Raw genomic sequence first — 26,752 nt, forward strand, 5'->3', positions numbered from 1 at the left:
TTTGTGACTTTGATGAGAGCCATTTCGGTACTGTGACAGGGACGAAAACCAGATTGAAGGGATTCAAACATGGAGTTCCAGGAAAGATAGTCATGGATTTGGGAGATGACAACACGTTCAAGGACTTTGGAGAGGAAAGGATGGTTGGAGATACATAATACGATCATGGCTGATCCGATCATGAACTCAGGTCCACTTCCCTGCCCGCTCCCCATAACCCCTTATTCCCTTATTGTTTAAGAAACTGTCTATTTCTGTCTTAAATTTATTCAATGTCCCAGCTTCCACAGCTCTCTGAGGCAGCGAGTTCCACAGATTCACAACCCTCAGAAGAAATTTCTCCTCATCTCAGTTTTAAATGGGCAGCCCCTTATTCTAAGATTATGCCCTCTAGTTCTAGTCTCCCCTATCAGTGGAAACATCCTCTCTGCATCCACCTTGTCAAACCCCCTCATAATCTTATACGTTTCGATAAGATCACTTCTCATTCTTCTGAATTCCAATGAGTAGAGACCCAACCTACTCAACCTTTCCTCATAAGTCAACCTTCTCATCTCCGGAATCAACCGAGTGAACCTTTTCTGAACTGCCTCCAAAGCAAGTATATCCTTTCGTAAATATGGAAACCAAAACTACATGCAGTATTCCAGGTGCAGCCTCACCAATACCCTGTATAACTGTAGTAAGACTTCCCTGATTTTATACTCCATCCCCTTTGCAATAAAGGCCAAGATTCCATTGGCCTTCCTGATCACTTGCTGTACCTGCATACTATCCTTTTGTGTTTCATGCATAAGTACCACCAGGTCCCGCTGTACTGCAGCACTTTACAATCTTTCTCCATTTAAATAATAACTTGCTCTTCGATTTTTTTCTGACAAAGTGCATGACCTCACACTTTCCAATATTATACTCCATCTGCCAAATTTTTGCCCACTCACTTAGCCTGTTTATGTCCTTTTGCAGATTTTTTGTGTCCTCACACATTGCTTTTCCTTCCATCTTTGTATCATCAGCAAACTTGGCTACATTACACTCAGTCCTTTCTTCCAAGTCGTTAATATAGATTGTAAATAGTTGGGGTCCTAGCACTGATCCCTGCGGCACCCCACTAATTACTGATTGCCAACCCAAGAATGAACCATTTATCCTGACTCTCTGTTTTCTGATAGTTAGCCAATCCTCTATCCATGTTAATATATTACCCCCAACTCCGTGAACTTTTATCTTGTGCAGTAACCTTTTATGTGGCACCTTGTCAAATGCCTTCTGGAAGTCCAAATACACCACATCCACTGGTTCCCCTTTATCCACCCTGTTCGTTACATCCTCAAAGAATTCCAGCAAATTTGTCAATTTGAGATGGGATAGTAGCTTGCAAGCACAGTGGGGTCAGGGGTTGTTTTTTTTTGAGAAGGGGTGATCACCGCAGATTTGAAGGAGAGGGGGACAGTGTCCGAGGAGAGAGAACCGTCAACAATGTCGGTTTAATCTTAATAATCTAGAATAAAAATACTTAACCCGAGGAGGATTAATTTCAGCAAATTAAGGAGGGACCTCGCCCAGGTAAATTGGAGTCAACGACTAGCAGGCAAAAGTGCAATGGCGCAATAGGCAGCCGTTAAAGAGATGGTCCAAGTACAATCTAGGAACATTCCTACAAGGATGAAAAGAGAGGCCAACTAAAGCCAGAGCTCCTGGGATGACGAAGGAGTTGGAGAGTAGGATGAAGCAGAAAAAGGGGGCATATGACAGATATCAGCTTGACAATACAAGGGAGAATCAGGCTGAATATAACAAGTACAGAGGAGAAGTGAACAAGGAAATAAGAGGGGCAAAGCAAAAGTATGAGAATAGATTGGCGGCTAACATAGGTAAATCCCAAGGTCTTCTATAGGCATGTTAACAGTAAAAGGATAGTCAAAGGATTGGTGGAGCCAATTAGGGACCAAAATGGAGATCTATTGGTGGAGGCAGAAGGCGTGGCTGAGGTATGAAATGGGTACTTTGCATCGGTGATTACCAAGGAAGAGGACTTTGCCAAAGCTATGGTAAACAAGGAGGTTGCTGGGATACTGGATGAGATAAGAATGGATAAAGAGGAAGTACTAGACAAGCTGGCGGTAATTAAAATGCATTGGTCACCCAGTCCGGATGGGATGCATCCTTGGTTACTGAAGGAAATAAGGGTAGAAATCGTGGAGGTGCTGGCCACAATCTTTCAATCCTCCTTAGATACTGGGGTAGTGCCAAGGGACAAGAGGATTGCAACTGTTACACCCTTGTTCAAAAAAGGGGAGAAGGATAAGCCTGACAATTACAGACCAGTCAGCTTAACGTTGGTGGCGGGGAAACTTTTAGAAACAATTTTCCGTGAGAAAATTAACAGCCACTTGGCCAAGCATAGACTAATAAAGGAGAGCCAGCATGTATGTGTTAAGGGAAAATCATGTTTGATTGAGTTTTTTGATGCGATAATGAGGACAGTGCAGTTGATATTGTATATATGAACTTTCAAAAGGCTTTGCTAGAGTACCACATACTCGGCTTGTTGGAAGTGTAATAAACAGTGAGGAAGATACTAATAGACTTCACGAAGACCTAGACAGGTTGATGGAATGAGCGGGCACATGACAGATCAAACTAAACGCAGAAAATTGTGAGGTGATACATTTTGGTAGGAAGAATGAGAGGTCATGGACTCTAAATGATATAAATTTAAAGGGGGTGCAAGAACAGAGAACCTGGGGGTGCTTGTGCACAAATTTCTGAAGTGGCAGGACAGGTTAACAAAGCAGTTAATAAAGCATGTGGGATCGTGGGCTTTATAAATAGAGACAGAGACTACAAAAGCCAGGAAGTTATGCTAAACCATTATAAAACATTAGTTCGGCCCCAGCTGGAGTATTGTGTCCAATTGTGGGCACCACACTTTAGGAAGGACACAAAGGCTTTGGAGAAAAGAGATTTAGTAGAATGGTTTCAGGGATGAGGGAATACAGTTATGTGGAGAGACTAGAGAAGCTGGGGTTGTTCTTCTTGGAGCAGAGAAGGCTAAGAGGAGATTTGATAGTGGTGTTTAAAATCATGAAGGATTTAGATAGTTTCTCTTTATTTACTCTGTTTCCAATGGTTGAAGGGTCGATAGTGAGAGGGTGCAGATTTAAGGTGATTGGCAAAAGAACCAGAGACAACATAAGGGAAAACTTTTTTTACGCAACAAGTGGTTAGGATTTGGAATGCACTGCCTAATAGGGTGGTGGATACAGATTCAATAGTAGCTTTCAAAGGGAATTAGATAAATATTTGAAGGAGAAAAAAACTGCAGGGTTATAGGGAAAGAGCATGGGAGTGAAACTATCTGGATTACTGGAAAAGAGTTGGTGCAAACTCGATGGACCGATTGGCCTCCTTCTGTGCTGTGCTATTGTATGGTTCTATGATGCATATGGGAGTGGAGCAGCCAGATGGGAAATGGGGCGCAGGAAGAGAAGCAAAGCAGTCAGATGAGTAATGTAATATTAGGCCATGGAGTGAAGCAATTGGGCACAATGGGAGCTGAAACAAAGATAAATGGGACACGAGGCCCAAGTAGAAGCAGGGCTGGACAGTGGCCAGTTTTCTGGTAACTGGGAGCAGCAAGGTCTGAGCCTGAAGTTGGCAGGAGTGTTCCTCAGGCTCAGGTCAAACAACTGAGATATTTCCTGGGGTTAAAGTTGGATTAACAGGATGTGTTATGCATTATATCTAGCATGAGTGTATTCAAACTCTATTATATATTGCAAGCTATGTTCAAGTTATACTGGAGTGAAATTTCCGAAACAGTTTCCCTCTCTTTCACCATAGCTTTGGCAGAGGACTAGGAGCGGAATAAGAATTACTCACAGCAAGTCATGGCACCTTTTGTCAAACATAAAAAAGCCTGAGTGCGTTACGCATCTCTCCCAGATACTAAATGTGGTGGTATTCATTAACCTCAGAAGGGAGCTGCAGTGCACAGAGCAACACTGGTACATTTTACAAATTGTAGTTGGCCAACTGATTGAGCATCTTAATTTAGGATAGGTGAACAATGTTAACTGTGGGAAAGCCCATGAACTCAAGTCCCAGGCATCTGAAAGAGAAACAGGACTCTGGCAGGAGTGATTATTGAAATTGTGTGGTTATGGTATTGGAACCCAGAATCAGAGTTCAAACTCCACAATGAAGGTAAATTCAATGCATCTGATAATTTGAAGGCCAGGAAAAATAACCATGAAAGCAACTGGATCATTCTAAAATACCAATATGTTCACTAATGTCCTACACAGAAGGGAATCACCTGGTCTGGCCTGGACTTCATGGCTGCCGCTTAATGACCTATGAAGTGGCCATTCAGTAAATAAATTGCTATGAAACACGAGGGCGGACCTATTGACAATAACTCAGGCACTATATCAGGACATGACTCAGGTAATCTCAGCCATGTTAGCTCTGCAAAGTCCTTCTCACTAACATCTGGGGCTTAGTGCTAAAGTTGGAAGAGCTGTCCCACAGACTAGTCAAGTTACAACTGACATATATTGTGATGACATATATGGGGTAATGTATTGACGTGGATAGAGAACTGGTTGGCAGACAGGAAGCAGAGAGTCGGAATAAATGGGTCTTTTTCAGAATGACAGGCAGTGATCAGTAGGGTGCCGCAGGGTTCAGTGCTGGGACCCCAGCTATTTACAATATACATCCATGATTTAGATGAAGGGATTAAATGTAATATCACCAAATTTGCAGATGACACTAAGCTGGGTGGCAGTGTGAGCTGTAAGGAGGATGCTAAGAGGCTGCAGGGTGACTTGGACAGGTTAGGTAAGTAGGCAAATGCATGGCAGATGCAGTATAATGTGGATAAATGTGAGGTTATCCACTTTGGTGGTAAAAACAGGAATACAGAATATTATCTGAATGATGACAGATTAGGAAAAGGGGAGGTGCAACAAGACCTGGGTGTCATGGTACATCAGTCATTGAAGGTTGGCATGCAGGTACAGCAGGCAGTGAAGAAGGCAAATGGCATGTTGGCCTTCATAGCTAGAGGATTTGAGTACAGGAGCAGGAATGTCTTACTGCAGTTTGTACAGAACCTTGGTGAGGCCACACCTGGAATATTATGTTCAGTTTTGGTCTCCTAATCTAAGGAAGGTCATTCTTGCTATTGAGAGAGTACAGCAAAGGTTCACCAGACTGATTCCCAGGATGGCAGGACTGACATATGAGGAGAGACTGGATCAACTGGGCTTGTATTAACTGGAGTTCAGAAGAATGAGAGGGGATCGCATAGAAACATATAAAATTCTGACAGGATTGGACAGGTTAGAGGCAGGAAGAATGTCCCCATTGCGGGGGAATTCCAGAACCAGAGGTCACAGTCTAAGAATAAGAGGTAAGCCATTTAGGACCAAGATGAGGAGAAACTTCTTCACTCAGAGTGGTTAATCTGTGGAATTACCTACTGCAGGGAGCTGTTGAGACCAGTTCGTTAGATATATTCAAAAGGGAGTTAGATATGGCCCTTACGGCCAAAAGGATCAAGGGGTATGAAGAGAAAGCAGGAAAGGGGTACTGAGGTTGAATGATCAGCCAGGATCTTATTGAATGGTGGTGCAGGCTCGAAGGGCCGAATGGCCTGCTCCTGCACCTAATTTCTATGTTTCTATGGGCCCAAGTTTCCACATGATTTGCGCCTGATTTTTAGGAGCAACTGGTGGAGAACGGACTATCTTAGAAATCGCAATTCTCCACATTTTTTTTTCTGCAGTTCTAGTCAGGAAGAACAGTTCTACTTCGGAACAGAAATTTTTCTTCAAAAGGGGGCGTGTCCGGCCACTGACGCCTGATTTCAAAGTTTCCACAGTGAAAACGTACTCCAAACTAAAGTAGAATGGAGCCAGTGAAGATTTTTGTAGAACTGAAAAAACCTGTTCTACACATTAAAAAATCAGGCGCAGGTTACAAATTAGGCGTCCAGAACGAGGTGGGGGGGAGGGGGGGGGGGAAGGGAACTCATTAAATTCTATAATAAATCCTTAGTTATACTTATACAAATATTATACAAATAAATCCAACCTGAATAAACATTTATAAGCAAAGAAAAGATTAAATAAACCACCTTCCTACCTGTGTGAAAGTGCTTCAGGCAGGCCTTTCGAGACCGAAGGCTGAACGGCCCGGCCCGAGACTTCGGGCAGGGCTCGTCCCCAGCACCAGATTTACAGGTAGGTGGCGTCGGGTTGGGTCGGGTCGGGTAGGTTCGGTTCGGGTCGGGGGGAGGGAGAGAGAGGGAGGGGGAGAGACAGGGAGGGAGAGAGAGGGAGCGAGGGAGAGAGAGGGGGGGGAGGGGGGAGAGAGAGGGAGGGGGGGAGGGGGGAGAGGGAGGAGAGGGAGGGGGGCGGGAGGGAGAGGGAGGGGGAGGGAGAGAGAGGGGGGGGAGGGAGAGAGAGAGAGGGGGGAGAGAGAGAGAGAGAGAGGGGGAGGGGGGAGAGGGAGGGGGGAGGGAGGGAGAGAGAGGGGGGAGGGAGAGAGAGAGAGAGAGGGGGGGAGGGAGAGAGAGAGAGAGAGAGGGGGGGGAGGGAGAGAGAGAGAGGGGGGGAGGGAGAGAGAGAGAGAGAGGGAGAGGGAGAGAGAGAGAGAGAGAGGGGGAGAGAGAGAGAGAGGGGGGGAGGGAGAGAGGGGGGGGAGGGAGAGAGAGAGAGAGGGGGGGAGGGAGAGAGAGAGGGGGGGAGGGAGAGAGAGAGGGGGGGGAGGGAGAGAGAGAGAGGGGGGGAGGGAGAGAGAGAGGGGGGGGAGGGAGAGAGAGAGGGGGGAGGGGGAGGTCAGGTCGGGGAGGGGAAGGTCAGGTCGGGGAGGGGGAGGTCAGGTCGGTTCCGGGAGGGGGAGGGGGGAGCGGGAGCAGGAGGTCGGGTCGGGTCCAGTCGGGGGGGCGGGAGCAGGAGCGTGGGTCGGGTCGGGTCCAGTCGGGGGAGCGGGAGCAGGAGCAGGAGCGCGGGTCGGGTCCAGTCGGGGGGGCGGGGGAGCGGGAGCAGGAGCGCGGGTCGGGTCCGGAGGCAGGGGCGGGGGGGGGGGGGGGGGGGGAAACGGGTGTCAGGTCTGGTCGGGGGGAAGCAGGAGCTGGCCGTGGGAGGAGCCTTATTCACGTAGCCCCAGTGAGGCCATTCGGCCAGGGCTAGGGGCTGCGTGCTTCGGGCGCCTGGAGCTACTGCACTTGCGTGCCCACTGTAGAGCGCATGTGCAGAGGTCCCGGCACTGTTTTCAGCGCAGGGACCTGGCTCTGCACCCCCACAGCTCGTGCTGGCTGCGCCGAGGGCCAGAGGACCTGCAGGTAGGTGGAGAATACGGAGGATTTTTTTAGGCGCACTTTGTGGCGTGAATAACGGGCGTCCAGGTTGGGACTGCGCCGTTCTAGGCGCGTGTGTAAACTTGGGCCCTATGTTTCTATATTCATTCTCACATAACCATATTTATCAGCCAATATTCCAAAGTCCTTTATCACAATCCATGCACAAGTTCTGTCCCACTAGAGATGAGGGCACATGGGTATGCAAACAGGCCTAAAAAGGTTGGCATTTGGAGACTTGATGGAAGAGAGAGGTAGCCAAGTGAGAAATTAATCATCTGTCTCCTGGTGGTTCCTGGGGTTAGCAGGATTAGCAGTGGAAGGCAGGGAAATCAGCTGGTCTTCGGCTGATGTCCCTGTCATCATTTACAAGCAGCAGAGTGTTGAAATGATTCCCGTTGGCATTCCCTGCTGGGGCAGGAGGAAGATTTAGGTCAGGGTAGGGATGCGACAGTTGGCTTCTCTGCCCCATTTTCCCATTGTTTCTGCCGCAATACGGCGGTATCGCACAGGAAATTCCAGGCTATTATTTCCATTGTATACTAGAGGTCACCAAATAATGGGAAGGAGATAGTGGAGCAAATTTTCAGGCAAATTTCTGAAGAATGCAAGGACTTTAGAGGAGTGATAATGGGGGATTTCAATTACCCTAATATAGACTGGGAAATTGATAGTGTAAAGGGCCAATAGGGGGAGAAATTCATGAAATGTGTCCAAGAGAACTTTCTTGATCTGTGTTTTTCCAGCACAAGGAAGAAAGTAGTGTTGGATCTGGTTCTGGGATTTGTGTGGGGCAAGTGGAGCATTGTTTCAGTGGGGGAGCATTTGGAAAACAGTGATCACAAGATCATTAGATTCAGAGTAGTTATGGGGTGAAGGGGGGGGGGGGGAAGGAAAAATCAAATGTGCAAATACTGAACTGGAGGAGGACTGATTTCAGTGAGTTGAAAGGATCTGGCACTATCAATTTCCCAGTCTATATTAGGGTAATTGAAATCCCCCATTATCACTCCTCTAAAGTCCTTGCATTCTTCAGAAATTTGTCTGAAAATTTGCTCCACTATCTCCTTCCCATTATTTGGTGACCTCTAGTATACAATGGAAATAATAGCCTGGAATTTCCTGTGCGATCAAAGATCGGCAGGTAAAACAGTAAATGAGCAAAGAGGAGTGGGTTCGGACATAGACTAGACACATTCCCAGGAGGGGGGAAGGAAGTGCATCCTGGAAGACTAAAAGATATAGAGAAAGGAGGCTTATGATAAATATCAGGCTCATAACACAGTAGAGAACCAAGTTGAATACAGAAGAGAACTTAAAAAGGAAATAAAAAGGGCAGAGAGTGTATGAGAATAGATTAGCAGAAAACAAAGGGAACCGAAAAATCTTTTATAAACATATAAATAGTAAAAGGGTAATCAAAGGAAGGGTGGGATCAATTAGGGTCCAAAAGAAGATCTTCCTGTGGAGAAGAGGGCATGGCTGAGATAATAACTAGTATTTCACATCTGTCTTCAAAAAAGAGGATGCTGCCAATGTCATAGTAAAAGAGGAGGTAGTAGAGAAATTGGATAGGGTAAAAATAAAGAGCTACTTAAAAGGTTGGCAGTGCTCAAAGTAGAAAAGATGCCGAACCGGATGGCATGAATCCTAAGCTGCTGGGGAAAGCAATGGTAGAGATAGCGGAGGCTCTGGTCACAATCTTACATTTCTCCTTGGTATGGGAGCAGTGCCAGAGGACAAGAGGATTGCAAATATTACACCCCTCTTCAAAAAAGGGAGCGGGATAAACCCAGAAACTACAGGCCGGTCAGCCCATCATCAATTTTGGGGAAACTGTCACAGACATTTATCAGAGACAACATTAATTGTCACTTGGAAAAATATAGGTTAATAAATGACAGCCAGCATGGATTTGTTAATGGTAAATCAGGTTTGACTAACTTAATTGAGTTCTTTGATGAAGTAACGGAGAGGGTTGATGATGGTGGTGCGATTGATATGTATATGGACTTTGAAAAGGCATTTGATAAAGTACCACATAATAGACTTGTCATCAAAATTGAAGCCCATGGGATTAAAGGGGCAGTGGCTGCGTGGGTACGAAATGTAGATGACAGAAATGACAGAAAATAGAGAGTCGTGGTGAATGATTGTTTTTCAGACTGGAAGGAATCGTACAGTGGTGTCCCCCAGGGGGTGGTATTAGAACCACTACTCTTTTTGATATATATTAATGACTTAGATATACAGGGCATAATTTCAAAAGTTTGCAGATGACATGAAACTTGGAAATATAGTAAGCAGTGAGCAAGACAGTAACAGGGGAGTCGGACTAATTGGATAGACCTTTCAAAGTGCCTGCACAAGCATGGCGGCTTCCTTCTGTGCTGAATCATTCTATGATTCAACCAGTGGTTCACAGAGCACAACGTTTTTTTTTAATTGCTCACTGAGTCACTGTGAGGATCCAAAGATGCTTACTTCTAAAAGAAGCTGGAGTCGGAAGAGTGGATGTTATCAATCATGCTTCATGAGATATAATAAAACAAAGCTTTTAATCAATATATCCTTTTCAGTATAAAACAGAATATTTGAACAAAAAGTACCCCATCGGAATAAAAATATTGAATCTTATTCTTCCCTTTCCTGCATGTCTCCTTCAATACTCAGTGTTAATGGAATTTAATACCTATGTGAACCTCCAGTTAATAAAATTCACTTAAATACTACAACTATTTAAGCATTATCTAAAAATTGTAGTAAATTACATGACTTTACATGAGCAGTTAATAAAATAAACATCTAAACTAAAATAAACCTCATCTAACATGCTTCTGTTTAAAGCAACTGATATAAAGGTAATAACTTACTTGTTATCACTGATAAAATCTATTAGTTCCTGTTCCATTTTTAATAGCATCATTCTGTCTCTGAAATGATAAACATTGTGTCAATATAAATATAAACATTAAATGAATACTTTCCCCTACTTTGATCTCAGTTGTTCGGCACACCCCAACACATCAATTCCCAACTAATAGAATGAGCAGGCTACTTGCTCGCAGGTCTCTGCCAAGGAAGTTCTTGAACTGCTATAAGTCTGACTCATCCTCAGATAGTTGTCGCCTTCCATTGGTTGCTGGCTAACACTGAGATCTCAGTGCATGGGAAAATCGAGAGTGAGCGCCAACCTCTCAACACTCAGTAGCACAGAAGGATCAGTACTATACTACCTCAGGCTACCTTTATTGAATCTATCTTAATGTGAATTTTCATACCTGACTAGGTTGTTTAAAACTGCTCCATTTTGCTTAAACAAATCCAGTGCCAGTAAGAGGCATCATTCAACCAAAACTATGCGTGTTCATTGGGTCATACGAATTGCTCTTCAATACTTATGTTTTAGTCTTTTCTTGGACAATCTGTCTTTCCAAGAACAAAAGATGTCAAAATGATATACAGGAAATTCCTTACAGAAGTTGAATTATCAACTGAAAATAAGAGTAGTATCCATCATGACGATATTATGTTTTTTTTAAATTACTTTTTAAAATCACTTTTTTTTAAAAAACCTGTTATCTTTCCAATTTCCCACACATACATCGTTCAGCTAGGGGGATTGGCCTGTGTAATTCTCCATACTCTGGACTGACTCAAAAAAAGGTCGCTTTATAGGGTCAGATTGGTCTTCAAGATTCTCCCCCATCTCTACAACAACAACTTGTATTTATATAGCGTCTTTAACATAGTAAAATGTCCCAAGGCGCTTACACAAGAGCGTTATCAAATAAAATTTGACAATGAGCCACATAAGGGGATATCAGGACAGATGATTTAAATCTTGGTCAAAGAGGTAGGTTTTAAGGAGCATCTTAAAGGAGGAGAGAGGAGTAGAGAGGCAGAGGGGTTTAGGGAGGGAATTCCAGAGCTTAGGGTCTAGGCAAGTCCGCCAATGGTGGAGCAATTAAAATCGGGGATGCACAAGAGGCTAAATTTGGAGAGCACAGAGATCTAAGGTTTGTAGGGCTGGAGGAGGTTACAGAAATAGTGAGGGGCGAGGCAATGGAGGAATTTGAAAACAAGGTTGAGAATTTTTTTAAAAGAGGCGTTGCCAGATCAGGAACCGATGTAGGTCAATGAGCAAAGGGGTGATGGATGAACGGAACTTGGCATGAATTAGGACACGGGCAGAAGAGTTTTGGATGAGCTTCAGTTTATGGAGGGTAGAAGATGGGAGGTCGGCCAGGAGAGCATTGGAATAATCAAGTCTAGAGGTAAGAAAGGCATGGATGAGACCTTCAGAATCAAATGAGCTGAGGCAGGGGCAGAGTCAGACGACGTTATGGAGGTGGGAGTTAGCAGTCTTAATGATGAAGTGGATAGGTGGTCGGAAACTCATCTTGGTGTCAAATGTGCAAATGGTCTGGATTAGCCTCAAGACAGTAGCCAGGGAGAAGGATGAAGACGATGGCGAGGGAATGGAGTTTTGTGGCGTGACCAAAGACAATGGCTTCGGTCTTCCCAATATTTCATTGGTGGAGAGTTCTGCTCATCCAGTACTGGATGTCGGACAAGCAAGGTGACAAATCAGAGATAGTGGTGGAGTTGAGAGAGTTGATTGTGAGGTAAAGCTGAGTGTCGTCGGCGTACATGTAGAATCTGACATTGTGTTTGCAGATGATGTCGCCGAGGGGCAGAATGCAGATGATAAATAGGAGGGGGGGGGGTCAAGGATAGATCCTTGGGGGACTTGGGCAACGATGTGGGAGTGGGAAGAGAAGTCATTGCAGGTGATTCTCTATCTACGACTGGATAGCTAAGAATGGAAACAGGCGCGGACACACAGTTGGACGGCGGAGGATAGGCGTTGGAGGAGGATGGTGTGGTCAACCATATCAAAGGCTGCAGAAAGATCAAGAAGTATGAGGAGGGATAATTTACTATGGTCACAGTCACACAGGATGTTATTTGTGTCTTTGATGAGGGCCATTTCAGTACAGTGGCGGGGCGGAAACCTGACTGGAGGGATTCAAACATCGAATTGCAAGAAAGTTGGGCAAGGATTTGGGACGTGACAACATGTCATAGGAACATAAGAAATAAGAGCAGGAGTAGGCCATTTGGCTCCCTCGAGCCTGCTCCGCCATTTAATAAAATCATAGCTGATCTGATCATGGATTCAGCTCCACTTCCCTGCCTGCTCCCCATAACCCTTTATTCCCTTATCTCTCAAAAATCTGTCTATCTCCGCCTTAAATATATTCAATGACCTAGCCCCTCCACAGCTCTCTGGGGCAGAGAATTCCAACTCTCAGAGAAGAAATTCCTGTTCATCATGTCATTTAAATGGGCGGCCAGGATGATGTCAAATTTGAAGGGACGGGGGGGCGGGGGGAGGGACAGTACTTAAGGAGAGGGAAACTTTAACATCAGCTAACATGGGGGCCAGGAAGGAAAGTTGGGTTGTTAGTAGTCAGATGGGTTAGAGTCTGGGGAGCAGGAAGTGGGTCCCATTGACAAGATCTGCTCGGAGAAGGTATGATGGAAGATGGAAGGCAACTAGAGAAAGATGCGAGTTCAGGACTAGGGCAGGGGAGATCCTATGGGGAATATTGCCTGGTGTGCTAGGGGAAGGGAGGGAAGCGGCAGAGGGCGCTGAACGGGTGGTCTTAACCTTTGTGAAAAGAAGTCCATGAGCCCCACACAGGTGAGGGTGGAAGAGGCAGGGAAGGGGAATCAAGAAGATGGATTTCAGTGAAGAGAAGCCGGGGGTTATCTTTGCATTCTAGGATGATCGTGGAATAGTGAACAGTTTTGGCAGAGGAGAGCAGGACCCGGTCGTGGTTTATGTGGTCCAGCCAGATCTGGCAATGAAAGGTTAAGCCAGATGTTTGCCATACGCATTCAAGTCTGCATCCCCTGGACTCTCCCCAAAACCATGAAAACATTCCATTAGAAAGTGATGTATAGCATTCAGCAACAAATGCACACAAAAGTTTTCATATTTTGAATGGCAGTCAGAGGGAAAACATTCATCAGAATGACACCCTGGAGCTTTAAGTATGGAGCTGATCTCAATTGTTTTGAGATCCACTGACAGCTCTCATTGGGAAAGAACCTTACTTCTTTTGTATGGGCTAAATTCAAACTCAGGTTGCAGAAGTAAAGTCGCTGATGATGACAGTGGTTCTTTTAAGTTGACCTTTTTTAATTGTGTAGTAATTTCTTTCCAGCAATTTGTATATTTAAGTTATAGATAGAAACATTTACATTTTATCATTGATGTCACAATCATATAAAGTTATGCAACTCACAATAATAGAAGCAATGATGTCACGAGAAAACTATTAAGCGGAAATTATGGGTAAGGAAGTTACTGGACTACATAACTATTGAAAAGGATAATACTGTTCAAATCTGTTGATTCGCCAGCAAATAGTTCCCTAACCCTTTCCCTTGGGTGCCCTGAATCTTTTTCCTTCTTATTTCCTGACAGTTTATTTGCCAAAAGATGGGTATATACCCAAAATGTTAACCTTTCTTTTCTCCTTACATTTGCTAATTGACCTGCTATGCATTTCCAGTATTTTGTATTTTTATGGTAGTTTCTTTTGTTGGAATTACATTTTTGTTACAACCGATGCTGCATTTATCCAACAATGATGCCTAATTTTGGGAGTTAAAAATTAAACAGCATTTTTCTTAATTTTCTCAATACTAAACACACATTGGCCCCCATATTCTCTGGGGTGTGGTTTCGGAGAGGGAGGGGGGAAGGAGTTATGGTCGGGAAACCCAGAAGGGCAGGTTTCCCCAAACACCATGGAATTGTAACTGTGTGTGTGTTTATTTTTTTTTTAAATACAGATTTTCCGACCGGAAGCCATCCTAATTGATAGGCTTGGAAGTTCTCCAGAAAAAGGCTGCAGCCGAGGATCAGGCAAGTTTCGTATTTGTTGGGGGTAGAGATCCCGGAGGCCACTGGGTGGTTGGAGGTGTCGGGGAAGACCATGTGGGGATTGGCGGAGATCACAGGGAGATCGTGGAGATGGGGGAGGGGAAAATAGATGTTTAGAGTTAAATTTTGGGCCGGGTGGGAACACTCCTGCTCCTCCTGGCCCATAAGCAGTGCTGTACACACACTTACCTGATGGATCCAACTCTTCTTGCCTCCTTTTAACTGCCGGGTTTCCCGAGGCCCAGGAAACCTGGCCAACATGGGTTAAACATAGAAATCCTGTAAAAATGGAAGCATACAGCCTCCTTAAAAGGTTTTAATGACTGACCCACCTCCTGAGAGTGGATTGATCACCCACCCCTCGTCCTTTCTCCATTAAAACTGAAAATGGGCAGTTTTGAAGTCGGGTCCTGTTTTAGATTTTTAACATTTTATCCTCCCACCCGATCCAAACCCACCCCTCTTTGGAGGTTAAAATTATCCCTATTCCAGTTCCATGATACACCTAAATGCAAATTAAACCTGTTGTTTCATCGCTGATATTTTTAATAGGAGATATATTTTGGTAATTCATAATATAGTTTGATGATACAAAGTTTTAGAATATAGAATACTTAAATACTGTAAAAAAATGTTTAGTGGATACAGTTATCCCTTTAAACATGGAGGTACCTACCTGGGATTATTTTTTAATGTATTAATAAGAAATTCATGCAAATCTATCCCTGTGGAGTCTGTATACTCTTGACTGCAATCTGCAATATAAAAACACATTTTCAACAAAGGCATTCATTATACTTTTAATCTAGTTTTCCAATTTATAAATTAAATGTTGGTTTGATGTGGACCATTTGAGTTGAAGATAGAGAACTTCACAACTCATCCTTAAGTTGGTAAAATAGAGTTGAAGGATCATAACTCAGACTAAACCCTAAAGCAGCATGCATCAGTTTTGAATCACTCTGAACCAATTCACTCAAAAATATCTTAAGCAATTCAGATTGTATGGATGCTAGGTTAAGGGGAAGCAAAGACTTTAAAACATGAGCAATTAACAAAATGGAGCAGCACATTTATGTGCATATTCCATGGAAGTTACAATGGCCCAGAAACTGCTGGAGTGGTGCATCTCGCGGCGAGTGCCGTGAATGTGATTTTTTTACCTCTTCCTTCAGAGCACATTATTGTTCCGCTGCAAATTGCTGGAATTGCAAATTAATAATGGCTTGGTGACATCAACCAGACATCTGGAACCTACTGAACGACTGATCCAATGGTCTACCTCACAGTCCAATAAAATTTAAGTCTTGAGGAATAGAGCGAACAACAGAAGGAAATAGAGTGAATTAGAGTCAAATTAATACAGAAAAAGAAATAGAGGGAAAGAAAGAGTGGATTGAGAGAGAGAGAAGAAAAAAAGACAGAAAGGAAAAGCAAGGAAAAACATCTAAAATGTTAAAAAACCTCCAGGAACAATTTATTCCCAGTGGGAGTGAGACTGCACAGTTGCATTGTTCCCTTTCTGGGTCTCCAAGGTCGAAGTTCATATTAGGACCATAAATCACATCATAAGGACCATATTAATGACTCTAAATGGCTGCGGCGAGATTAATTTGTATTTACAATACAAATCCAGTAATTACTTGCCTCTCAATGAATGTCAATGGGGAGGCTGATGGCAAGTTTCAATTTTTGCGAGGCTAACGACGGAGTGGCAGAAATCATCCAATAATTTGTGGTGATTCGCAACTCATGGCATATCTCTTCTTCGTCACAAATTGCTGGGGGGTTTTTACGCACTAATAATGGTGGCTGCAGTGAACTCACCATTATTTTTCCAGCAATTTCTGTTCCAACATTGCCATATTGTGAATTAATTTCCCTTGCTACTGTATTTCCTGCATCGTAAGACTGTGGGTTTAACGCAAGACAACCCAGATCAGAGGCATTATGGAAGCCTGACCACAAAATAAAATGTATTAATCTGTCCTTTGTTTAGATTGACTCCCATTGAACTGGTGCCATGCTCGTAAATGCTGCTACACACATTATTTACAACATTCAGATTTAATAAGAAATGTTATTATCCATGTAAATTAAGGTAATTAACTCTTCTGTATGCTCCTTCACATTATAAGAGTTGGCCTGATGGACTTCATTAATCTGGAAAAAAATACACAAGGCTCTCCTTCACCAAAAAAAAAACTCTAAGTACATCCATAATCCAGAAAAAGCACAGGGTTTTAGAAATTTAAAATCACAATATTAAAAAGATAAATTGTCTCTATAAAACGGTTTTACTGAGTCATTCATTGCAGAGTATGTTGGAGCTCCATGGAATTGCAGGTTATGGATTTGCACCCTCAATCCTCCACACACTGAGTGGCTGATGCTTGCTATACTGTTTTGGAGAGATACTGTGCAGAGACCTGGTGCTTCTCTGCAGCGAGGAAGGTGGCAGAAAACATTAATGAAAGGAAGGCTCACCAGGGCCACACCCACCCAGTTTCTCACATCTGATTTCATAATGATCGTAGCAAAGGGTGTCCTTTGGCCGAGAATATTGTGGGGCCCAGGAAGTGGAATTGAAGATGGTGAATTACCAACAAGGGAGTGTTACAAAACAAAGTTTTAAATTATGGGACATTACAGCAAGTCAATGTCAAACCCTTTTAGAAGTATTTTAAAAGGACGCGACTGCTGCCAACGAACCGGAGGTAGTCGCACACGCGCAGCTCCAGTGTTATTTTTCATTTGTTGTTGCTGGACTTCCCAAAATGAGGAATAAAGAAGGGGATTTAGAGACGTGTCTAGCTTCTGGAAGAATGAGTGACAGACATTTTTCCAGTCCATTTTATAAATTGCCTGATTGCCATTTATGCACCCTGATAATGCGCGTTCCCAGTTGCTAGGAGCCGTTGCACAGCGTTCAATATCAACCTGGAATTAACCAGCGGCTCATTGTAACTCAATAGAGTCTGAAGCCGCTGTCAACATCCGAACTGGGCTGATCACTCAATGGAAGTGAAACAATTTTAAGGAGCTCCTTTTGGAACTCAGAAAACCAGGTGAGGCGGAAGAAAAAAAACAATTGCCCACTCACTTAGTCTTTATTTTTTAATCGCGTATTTATAAATCAAATTGGTAATGGGAAAATTACGTGCATTTAAAATTTTATTTGCATTTCTTTATAATAAAATTATTTCCAACAAGGGTAAAAACCGCTAGAGTTGTCTTTTACACAGACCTCCGTCTGTTGTGAACGTTATTTTTAAAATTTGCGATCTGACAGTTATGTGCAGAATATTTCTGCGCAGTTTCCGGTTCGTTGGCAGGAGTCACTCAGATTTCAAAATTATAGAAAAAATATCGATTTATAAAAAATGTAATCTATAAATCCTCCAACAGTTTAGATAAAAGTATTACACAGAATATTTACCTTCCCAAAAATACCAGAAGCAAGGAGATTACAAGAAATGTTTTGGATTACATGCACACTTCCTATGAGAATATAATCCCATTATCATTCTCAGAAAAGGAAGAAACTATGAGGAGATTTTACGAATTCAGACACTGAATTTTGAGTGATTCGAGTGTATATAGGCAATTTGGACGCTAAAGTCAACACACCCTGCATGTTTTTTTACCTGTTTGGATGGAAAATCATGCCAAATTCAATACCCAAATTCCTGATACGCACTCATGCTGTGTGAAGCTCTGTATGGGTACATTAATTCATAAATTCTGCCCCATAGTATAGAAGAGACAGACACGGTCACTTAGCAAAAGACAATATTTTAATACGACCAGTACTCGGAATATTATATTCAGCCACATTATTTATGCTCTTAAGCATTACAAAAAAAGCAGGTAATATGCTCAAACGATTCATCAACAATATTGATCACTGTTTATCGTTAGGCGTTTCCACAATAAATTTCACAGAGCACTATAAATATCCAGCAAGTGCACTTTGTCAAGCTGCTGCTGAGAAACTGTTGTTAAAATAACAGATTGGCAATTTATGAGCGGTAAGCATCAGCTTAATGCACTAAACCTGTGCAAACCAAAGCAGCATCACGTGAAAAGATTCATACAGAGCACAGGCACTTCTCAGGCATGTGTCCCACTTTGATATTCTATAATCCTGTTCTAACGCCGTGCCTGCCCCTTCATCTGCCTCGCGATACTCTGGATCTCCCTCCCGAAACCCCTTACTGCCTTGCCAACTTCCTTCACACTTTCAAAAGCTTCCTCAAAAACTCTTCCTTTGACTGTGCTTTTGGGCACCACCCCTAACTCTCCTATTAATGCTCAGTTTCTGCTCTGTAAAGGCATTGGGAGTTTACTATATAAAAGGCATTGTATAAATGCAAGCTTTTTAATGTATATTTAGATGTAATATTTTGCTGTAGTGGTATTAAAAAGTGGCTGTTTTGGTTATTAACAATAATTGCAGTTGTAGCACACTGAACACTTGGTTAAGTCTGATTTTTAAAAAAAATTCAGACAGGTTGTTTATGTTCTTTATTGTAGGGAAGAGGAGAGATAACTTATATAATCTACAAGCATTCTCCATCCCTCAGATTTTGTGGATAAAAATTACAAGGATTTCATGATTGTACACATTTTTTTTTAAGTATGGAAGCAAACCTTCCTCTATGGATTGCAGAAATAAGAACTGGTAAAGTTCTTCCTTACTGGTTACTATTACAATACTTTTATTGTTTAGTTGAAATCAGAAAGGTTTATGGCTTTTGAAATAGTCATTAATGGGGGTTCCCACTTCTTGTCAAATTCCAGTCAAAGTAGTCAAATTTCTCTTAAAAATCCATTTAAAGGCGTACTTGGAGGAAGCTTCAGAATTATATTTGTGAATGTAAGTATAACCAGTTTTTGGTTCGGATATAAATTCTTAACTTCGCCGTTAGAAACCTTTAATTAAAAGAGAGGCTAAAGGCTTTGTGTCTTAATGCAAGGGGTATCCGCAATAAGGTGGCTGAATTAACTGTGCAAATAGATGTTAACAAATATGATGTGATTGGGATTACGGAGACGTGGCTCTAGAATGATCAGGGCTGGGAACTCAACATCCAGGGGTATTCAACATTCAGGAAGGATAGAATAAAAGGAAAAGGAGGTGGGGTAGCATTGCTGGTTAAGGAGGAGATTAAGGCAATAGTTAGGAAGGACATTAGCTTGGATGATGTGGAATCTATATGGGTAGAGCTACAGAACACCAAAGGGCAAAAAACATTAGTGGGAGTTGTGTACAGACCTCCAAACAGTAGTAGTGATGGTCGGGAGGGCATCAAACAGGAAATTAGGGGTGCATGCAATAAAGGTGCAGCAGTTATAATGGGTGACTTTAATATGCACATAGATTGGGCTAACCAAACTGGAAGCAATACGGTGGAGGAGGATTTCCTGGAGTGCATAAGGGATGTTTTTTTTAGACCAATATGTCGAGGAACCAACTAGGGGGGAGGCCATCTTAGACTGGGTGTTATGTAATGAGAGAGGATTAATTAGCAATCTCGTTGTGCGAGGCCCCTTGGGGAAGAGTGACCATAATATGGTGGAATTCTGCATTAGGATGGAGAATGAAACAGTTAATTCAGAGACCATGGTCCAGAACTTAAAGAAGGCTAACTTTGAAGGTATGAGGCGTGAATTGGCTGGGATGGATTGGCGAATGATACTTAAGGGGTTGACTGTGGATGGGCAATGGCAGACATTTAGAGACCGCATGGATGAACTACAACAATTGTACATTTCTGTCTGGCATAAAAATAAAAAAGGGAAGGTGGCTCAACCGTGGCTATCAAGGGAAATCAGGGATAGTATTAAAGCCAAGGAAGTGGCATACAAATTGGCCAGAAATAGCAGCGAACCTGGGGACTGGGAGAAATTTAGAACTCAGCAGAGGAGGACAAAGGGTTTGATTAGGGCAGGGAAAATGGAGTATGAGAAGAAGCTTGCAGGGAACATTAAGACGGATTGCAAAACTTTCTATAGATATGTAAAGAGAAAAAGGTTAGTAAAGACAAACGTAGGTCCCCTGCAGTCAGAATCAGGGGAAGTCATAACGGGGAACAAAGAAATGGCGGACCAATTGAACAAGTACTTTGGTTCGGTATTCACAAAGGAGGACACAAACAACCTTTCGGTTATAAAAGGGGTCGGGGGGTCTAGTAAGGAGGAGGAACTGAGGGAAATCCTTATTAGCCGGGAAATTGTGTTGGGGAAATTGATGGGATTGAAGGCCGATAAATCCCCAGGGCCTGATGGACTGCATCCCAGAGTACTTAAGGAGGTGGCCTTGGAAATAGTGGATGCATTGACAGTCATTTTCCAACATTCCATTGACTCTGGATCAGTTCCTATAGAGTGGAAGGTAGCCAATGTAACCCCACTTTTTAAAAAAGGAGGGAGAGAGAAAACAGGGAATTATAGACCGGTCAGCCTGACATCGGTAGTGGGTAAAATGATGGAATCAATTATTAAGGATGTCATAGCAGTGCATTTGGAAAGCGGTGACATGATAGGTCCAAGTCAGCATGGATTTGTGAAAGGGAAATCATGCTTGACAAATCTTCTGGAATTTTTTGAGGATGTTTCCAGTAGAGTGGACAAGGGAGAACCAGTTGATGTGGTATATTTGGACTTCCAGAAGGCGTTCAACAAGGTCCCACACAAGAGATTAATGTGCAAAGTTAGAGCACATGGGATTGGGGGTAGTGTGCTGACATGGATTGAGAACTGGTTGTCAGACAGGAAGCAAAGAGTAGGAGTAAATGGGTACTTTTCAGAATGGCAGGCAGTGACTAGTGGGGTACCGCAAGGTTCTGTGCTGGGGCCCCAGCTGTTTACACTGTACATTAATGATTTAGATGAGGGGATTAAATGTAGTATCTCCAAATTTGCGGATGACACTAAGTTGGGTGGCAGTGTGAGCTGTGAGGAGGATGCTGTGAGGCTGCAGAGCGACTTGGATAGGTTAGGTGAGTGGGCAAATGCATGGCAGATGAAGTATAATGTGGATAAATGTGAGGTTATCCACTTTGGTGGTAAAAACAGAGAGACAGACTATTATCTGAATGGTGACAGATTAGGAAAAGGGGAGGTGCAAAGAGACCTGGGTGTCGTGGTACATCAGTCATTGAAGGTTGGCATGCAGGTGCAGCAGGCGGTTAAGAAAGCAAATGGCATGTTGGCCTTCATAGCAAGGGGATTTGAGTACAGGGGCAGGGAGGTGTTGCTACAGTTGTACAGGGCATTGGTGAGGCCACACCTGGAGTATTGTGTACAGTTTTGGTCTCCTAACCTGAGGAAGGACATTCTTGCTATTGAGGGAGTGCAGCGAAGGTTCACCAGACTGATTCCCGGGATGGCGGGACTGACCTATCAAGAAAGACTGGATCAACTGGGCTTGTATTCACTGGAGTTCAGAAGAATGAGAGGGGACCTCATAGAAACATTTAAAATTCTGACGGGGTTAGACAGGTTAGATGCAGGAAGAATGTTCCCAATGTTGGGGAAGTCCAGAACCAGAGGTCACAGTCTAAGGATAAGGGGTAAGCCATTTAGGACTGAGATGCGGAGGAACTTCTTCACCCAGAGAGTGGTGAACCTGTGGAATTCTCTACCACAGAAAGTTGTTGAGGCCAATTCACTAAATATATTCAAAAAGGAGTTAGATGAGGTCCTTACTACTAGGGGGATCAAGGGGTATGGCGAGAAAGCAGGAATGGGGTACTGAAGTTGAATGTTCAGCCATGAACTCATTGAATGGCGGTGCAGGCTAGAAGGGCCGAATGGCCTACTCCTGCACCTATTTTCTATGTTTCTATGTTTCTCCGATGCCTGTTCTGCATATCCCAATTGGTGATGTCACTGTTATCTATCAACACCAATTCTAAGATTACAAATTTAAGTAAAACTGAAATATTAAACAGATAGGATTCTTGTAGGCTTACGCAGAGACAAACAAGCAAGCTAGCTTAGTTAATTGGCCAGCTAGTAAAAACCGGTTCCCTAAACAGGCCAGTGGTGAGTCAGCTAGAAACAGTATAAAAAGAGAGGACTTTGTGCAGAACTGCTCAGAATGCAAAGGTAAGAGTTTGGTAAGTGGGAGCGGGAAGTGTTGCTTTGTCTTGTTTTCCCCACCAGTGCTGAATCCCCAACCTGGGAGGAAAAGAAAATGAAATATGACATCACAGCCAAGAGAGTAAGTGATTGGCTGATTGATTGGTGAGTAGTTTTTCTTTTTTCCTTATCTTGTCAGTAAGAACTCTTTGGCATTGTTGCCAAATTAGGTTATTTTAAGGGTTAAGTCATGGCAGGAGAGCCCAGACCTGTGTCATGCTCTTCCTGTGCCATGTGGGAAATCAGGGACGCTTCCAGTGTCCCTGACGACTATGTGTGCAGGAAGTGTATCCAGCTGCAGCTCCTGTCCAGAACCAGGGGACATAGTCTTAGGATAAGGGGTAGGCCATTTAGAACTGAGATGAGGAGAAACTTCTTCACTCAGAGAGTTGTTAATCTGTGGAATTCCCTGCCGCAGAAAGTTGTTGATGCCAGTTCATTAGAAATATTCAAGAGGGAGTTAGATATGGCCCTTACGGTTAAGGGGATCAAGGGATATGGAGAGAAAGCAGGAAAGGGGTACTGAAGGAATGATCAGCCATGATCTTATTGAATGGCAGTGCAGGCTCGAAGGAACGAATGGCCTACTGCTGCACCTATTTTCTATGTTTCTGTTAGACCGCATGAAGGCACTGGAGCTGCGGATAGATTCACTCTGGAGCACGCGCGATGCTGAGGATGTCGCGGATAGCACGTTCAGTGAGGTGGTCACACCACAGGTAAAGGTTACAAAAGGCAGATAGGGAAAGGGTGACCATCAGGCAGAGCAGGAGTAGAAAGGCAGTGCACGACTCCCCTGCAGTCATCTCCCTCCAAAACACCGCTCTGGATATTGTTGGGGGAGATGGCTCACCAGGGGAAGGCAGCAGCAGCCAAGTTCATGGCACTGTGTGCTCTGCTGCGCAGGAGGGCAGGAAAAAGAGTGGGAGAGCTATAGTGGTAGGGGATTCTACTGTAAGGGAGATAGACAGGCGTTTCTGCGGTCGCAACCGAGACTCCAGGATGGTATGTTGCCTCCCTGGTGCAAGGATCAAGGATGTCTCGGAGCGGCTGCAGGGCATTCTGGAGGGGGAGGGTGAACATCCAGTTGTCGTGGTGCATATAGGTACCAATGATATAGGTAAAAAGCGGGATGAGGTCTTACAAGCTGAATTTAAGGAGCTAGGAGTTATGTTAAAAAAATAGGACCTCAAAGGTAGTAATCTCAGGATTGCTACCAGTGCCAAGTGATAGTCAGAGTAGAAATAGCAGGATAGCTAAGATGAATACATGGCTTGAGGAGTGGTGCAAGAGGGAGGGATTCAAATATCTGGGACATTGGAACCGGTTCTGGGGGAGGTGGGACCAGTACATACCGGACAGTCTGCACCTGGGCAGGACTGGAACCAATGTCCTAGGGGGAGTGTTTGCTAGTGCTGTTGGGGAGGGTTTAAACTAATATGGCAGGGGGATGGGAATCTATGCAGGGAGACAGAGGGAAATAAAATGGGGGCAGAAGCAAAAGATAGAAAGGAGAATAGTAAAAGTGGAGGGCAGAGAAACCCAAGGCAAAAATCAAAAAGGGCCAAATTACAGCGAAATTCTAAAGGGACAAAGAGTGTTAAAAAGACAAGCCTGAAGGCTCTGTGCCTCAATGTGAGGAGTTTTCGTAATAAGGTGGATGAATTAACTGCGCAGATAGCAGTTAATGGATATGATGTAATTGGCATCACGGAGACATGGCTCCAAGGTGACCAAGGCTGCGAACTCAACATCCAGGGGTATTCAACATTCAGGAAGGATAGACAGAAAGGAAAAGGAGGTGGGGTAGCTTTGCTGGTTAAAGAGGAAATTAAAGCAAGAGTAAGAAAGGACATTAGCTTGGATGATGTAGAATCTGTACGGGTAGAGCTGCAGAACACCAAAGGGCAGAAAACGCTAGTTTTAAATCACATATAGATTGCGATAAGCAAGCTGGTAGCAATGCGGTGGAGGAGGATTTCCTGGAGTGTATTAGGTATGGCTTTCTAGACCAATATGTCTAGGAACCAACTAGAGAGCTGGCCATCCTAGACTGGGTGTTGTGTAATGAGAAAGGACTAATTAGCAATCTTGTTGTGCGAGGCCCCCTGGGGAAGAGTGACCATAATATGGTAGAATTCTTCATTAAAATGCAGAGTGACAGTGTTAATTCAGAGACTAGGGTCCTGAACTTAAGGAAAGGTAACTTCGATGGTATGAGACGTGAATTGGTTAGGATAGACTGGCAAATGATACTTAAAGGATTGACAGTAGATTGGCAATGGCAGACATTTATAGATCACATGGATGAACTTCAACAATTGTACATCCCTGCCTGGAGTAAAAATAAAATGGGGAAGGTAGCTCAACTGTGGCTAACAAGGGAAATTAGGGATAGTGTTAAATCCAAGGAAGAGGCATATAAATTGGCCAGAAAAAGCAGCAAACCTGAGAACTGGGAGAAATTTAGAAATCCGCAGAGGAGGACAAAGGGTCTAATTAGGAGGGGGAAAATAGAGTATGAGAGGAAGCTTGCAGGGAACATAAAAAAACTGACTGCAAAAGCTTCTGTAGATATGTGAAGAGAAAAAGATTAGTGAAGAGCAACGTAGGTCCTTTGCAGTCAGACTCAGGTGAATTTATAATGGGGAACAAAGAAATGGCAGACCAATTGAAAAAATACTTTGGATCTGTCTTCACTAAGGAAGACACAAACAACCTTACGGAAATACTAGGGATTCGAGGGTCTAGCGAAAAGGAGGAACTGAAGGAAATCCTTATTAGTCAGGAAATTGTGTTCGGGAAATTGATGGGATTGAAGGCCGATTAATCCCTAGGGCCTGATAGTCTGCATCCCAGAGTACTTAAGGAAGTGGCCCTAGAAATAGTGGATGCATTGGTGATCATTTTCCAACATTCTATTGACTCTGGATCAGTTACTATGGACTGGAGGGTAGCTAATGTAACACAACGTTTTAAAAAAGGAGGGAGAGAGAAAACAGGCAATTATATACCAGTTAGCCTGACATCGGTGGTGGGGAAAATGTTGGAATCAGTTATTAAAGATGAAATAGCAGTGCATTTAGAAAGCAGTGACAGGATCGGTGCAAGTCAGCATGGATTTATGAAAGGGAAATCATGCTTGACAAATCTTCTAGAATTTTTTGAGGATGTAACTGGTAGAGTGGAAAAGGGAGAACAGTGGATGTGGTGTATTTGGACTTTCAAAAGGCTTTTGACAAGGTCCTACACAAGAGATTAGTGTGCAAAATTAAAGCACATAGTATTGGGGGTAATGTATTGACGTGAATAGAAAATTGGTTGGCAGACAGGAAGCAGAGAGTCAGAATAAACAGGTCCTTTTCAGAATGGCAGACAGTGACCAGTGGGGTGCCGTGGGGTTCAGTGCTGGGACCCCTGCAATTTACAACATACATCAATGATTTAGATGAAGGAATTGAATGTAATATCTCCAAGTTTGCAAATGACACTAAGCTGGGTGGTGGTGTGAGCTGTGAGGAGGATGCTAAGAGGCTACAGGGTGACTTGGACAGGTTAGGTGAGTGGGCAAATGCATGGCAGATGCAGTATAATGTGGATAAATGTGTGCTTATCCACTTTGGTGGCAAAAACAGGAAGACAGAATATTATCTGAATGGTGACAGATTAGGAAAAGGGGAGGTGCAATGAGACCTGGGTGTCATGGTACATCAGTCATTGAAAGTTGGCATGCAGGTACAGCAGGTGGTGAAGAAGGCAAATGGCATATTGGCCTTCATAGCTAGAGGATTTGAGTATAGGAGCAGGGACATCTTACAGAGCCTTGGTGAGGCCACACCTGGAATACTGTATACAGTTTTGGTCTCCTAATCTGAGGAAGGACATTCTTGCTATTGAGGGAATACAGCGAAGGTTCACCAGACTGATTCCTGGGATGGCAGGACTGACATATGAGGAGAGACTGGATCAACTGGGCTTGCATCCACTGGAGTTTAGAAGAATGAGAGGGGATCTCATAGAAACATATAAAATTCTGACGGGATTGGACAAGTTAGAGGCAGGAAGAATGTTCCCGTTGCTGGGGAGTTCCAGAACCAGGGGTCACAATCTAAGAATAAGGGGTAAGCCATTTAGGACTGAGATGAGGCGAAATTTCTTCACTCAGAGAGTGGTTAATCTGTGGAATTCTCTACCGCAGAAAGTTGTTGAGGCCAGTTCATTAGATATATTCAAAAGGGAGTTAGATATGGTCCTTACGGCCAAAGGATCAA

The 26,752-nt window shown here is 43.5% G+C and overlaps 1 protein-coding gene across 14 annotated transcripts in view; it reads right to left on the reverse strand.

The window, feature by feature from the left end:
• Positions 1–26,752, reverse strand: part of LOC139273211 (cAMP-regulated phosphoprotein 21-like) — a 705,332-nt gene that overhangs the window by 156,397 nt on the left and 522,183 nt on the right. For 13 of the 14 annotated variants that reach the window (XM_070889897.1, XM_070889855.1, XM_070889888.1 and 10 more), the window contains 2 exons: positions 15,010–15,088; positions 10,246–10,305 (listed from right to left, as the gene is read on the reverse strand). In XM_070889897.1, coding sequence (XP_070745998.1) covers positions 10,246–10,305; positions 15,010–15,088 — 139 coding nt within the window. Of the gene's footprint in view, positions 1–10,245; positions 10,306–10,653; positions 10,747–15,009; positions 15,089–26,752 lie in introns of those variants that run through there. The other variant, XM_070889925.1, reaches the window with a different exon arrangement.

The sequence above is a fragment of the Pristiophorus japonicus genome, chromosome 1 (assembly GCF_044704955.1).
Source record: "Pristiophorus japonicus isolate sPriJap1 chromosome 1, sPriJap1.hap1, whole genome shotgun sequence".
Classification (NCBI taxonomy): Eukaryota; Metazoa; Chordata; class Chondrichthyes; family Pristiophoridae; genus Pristiophorus; species Pristiophorus japonicus.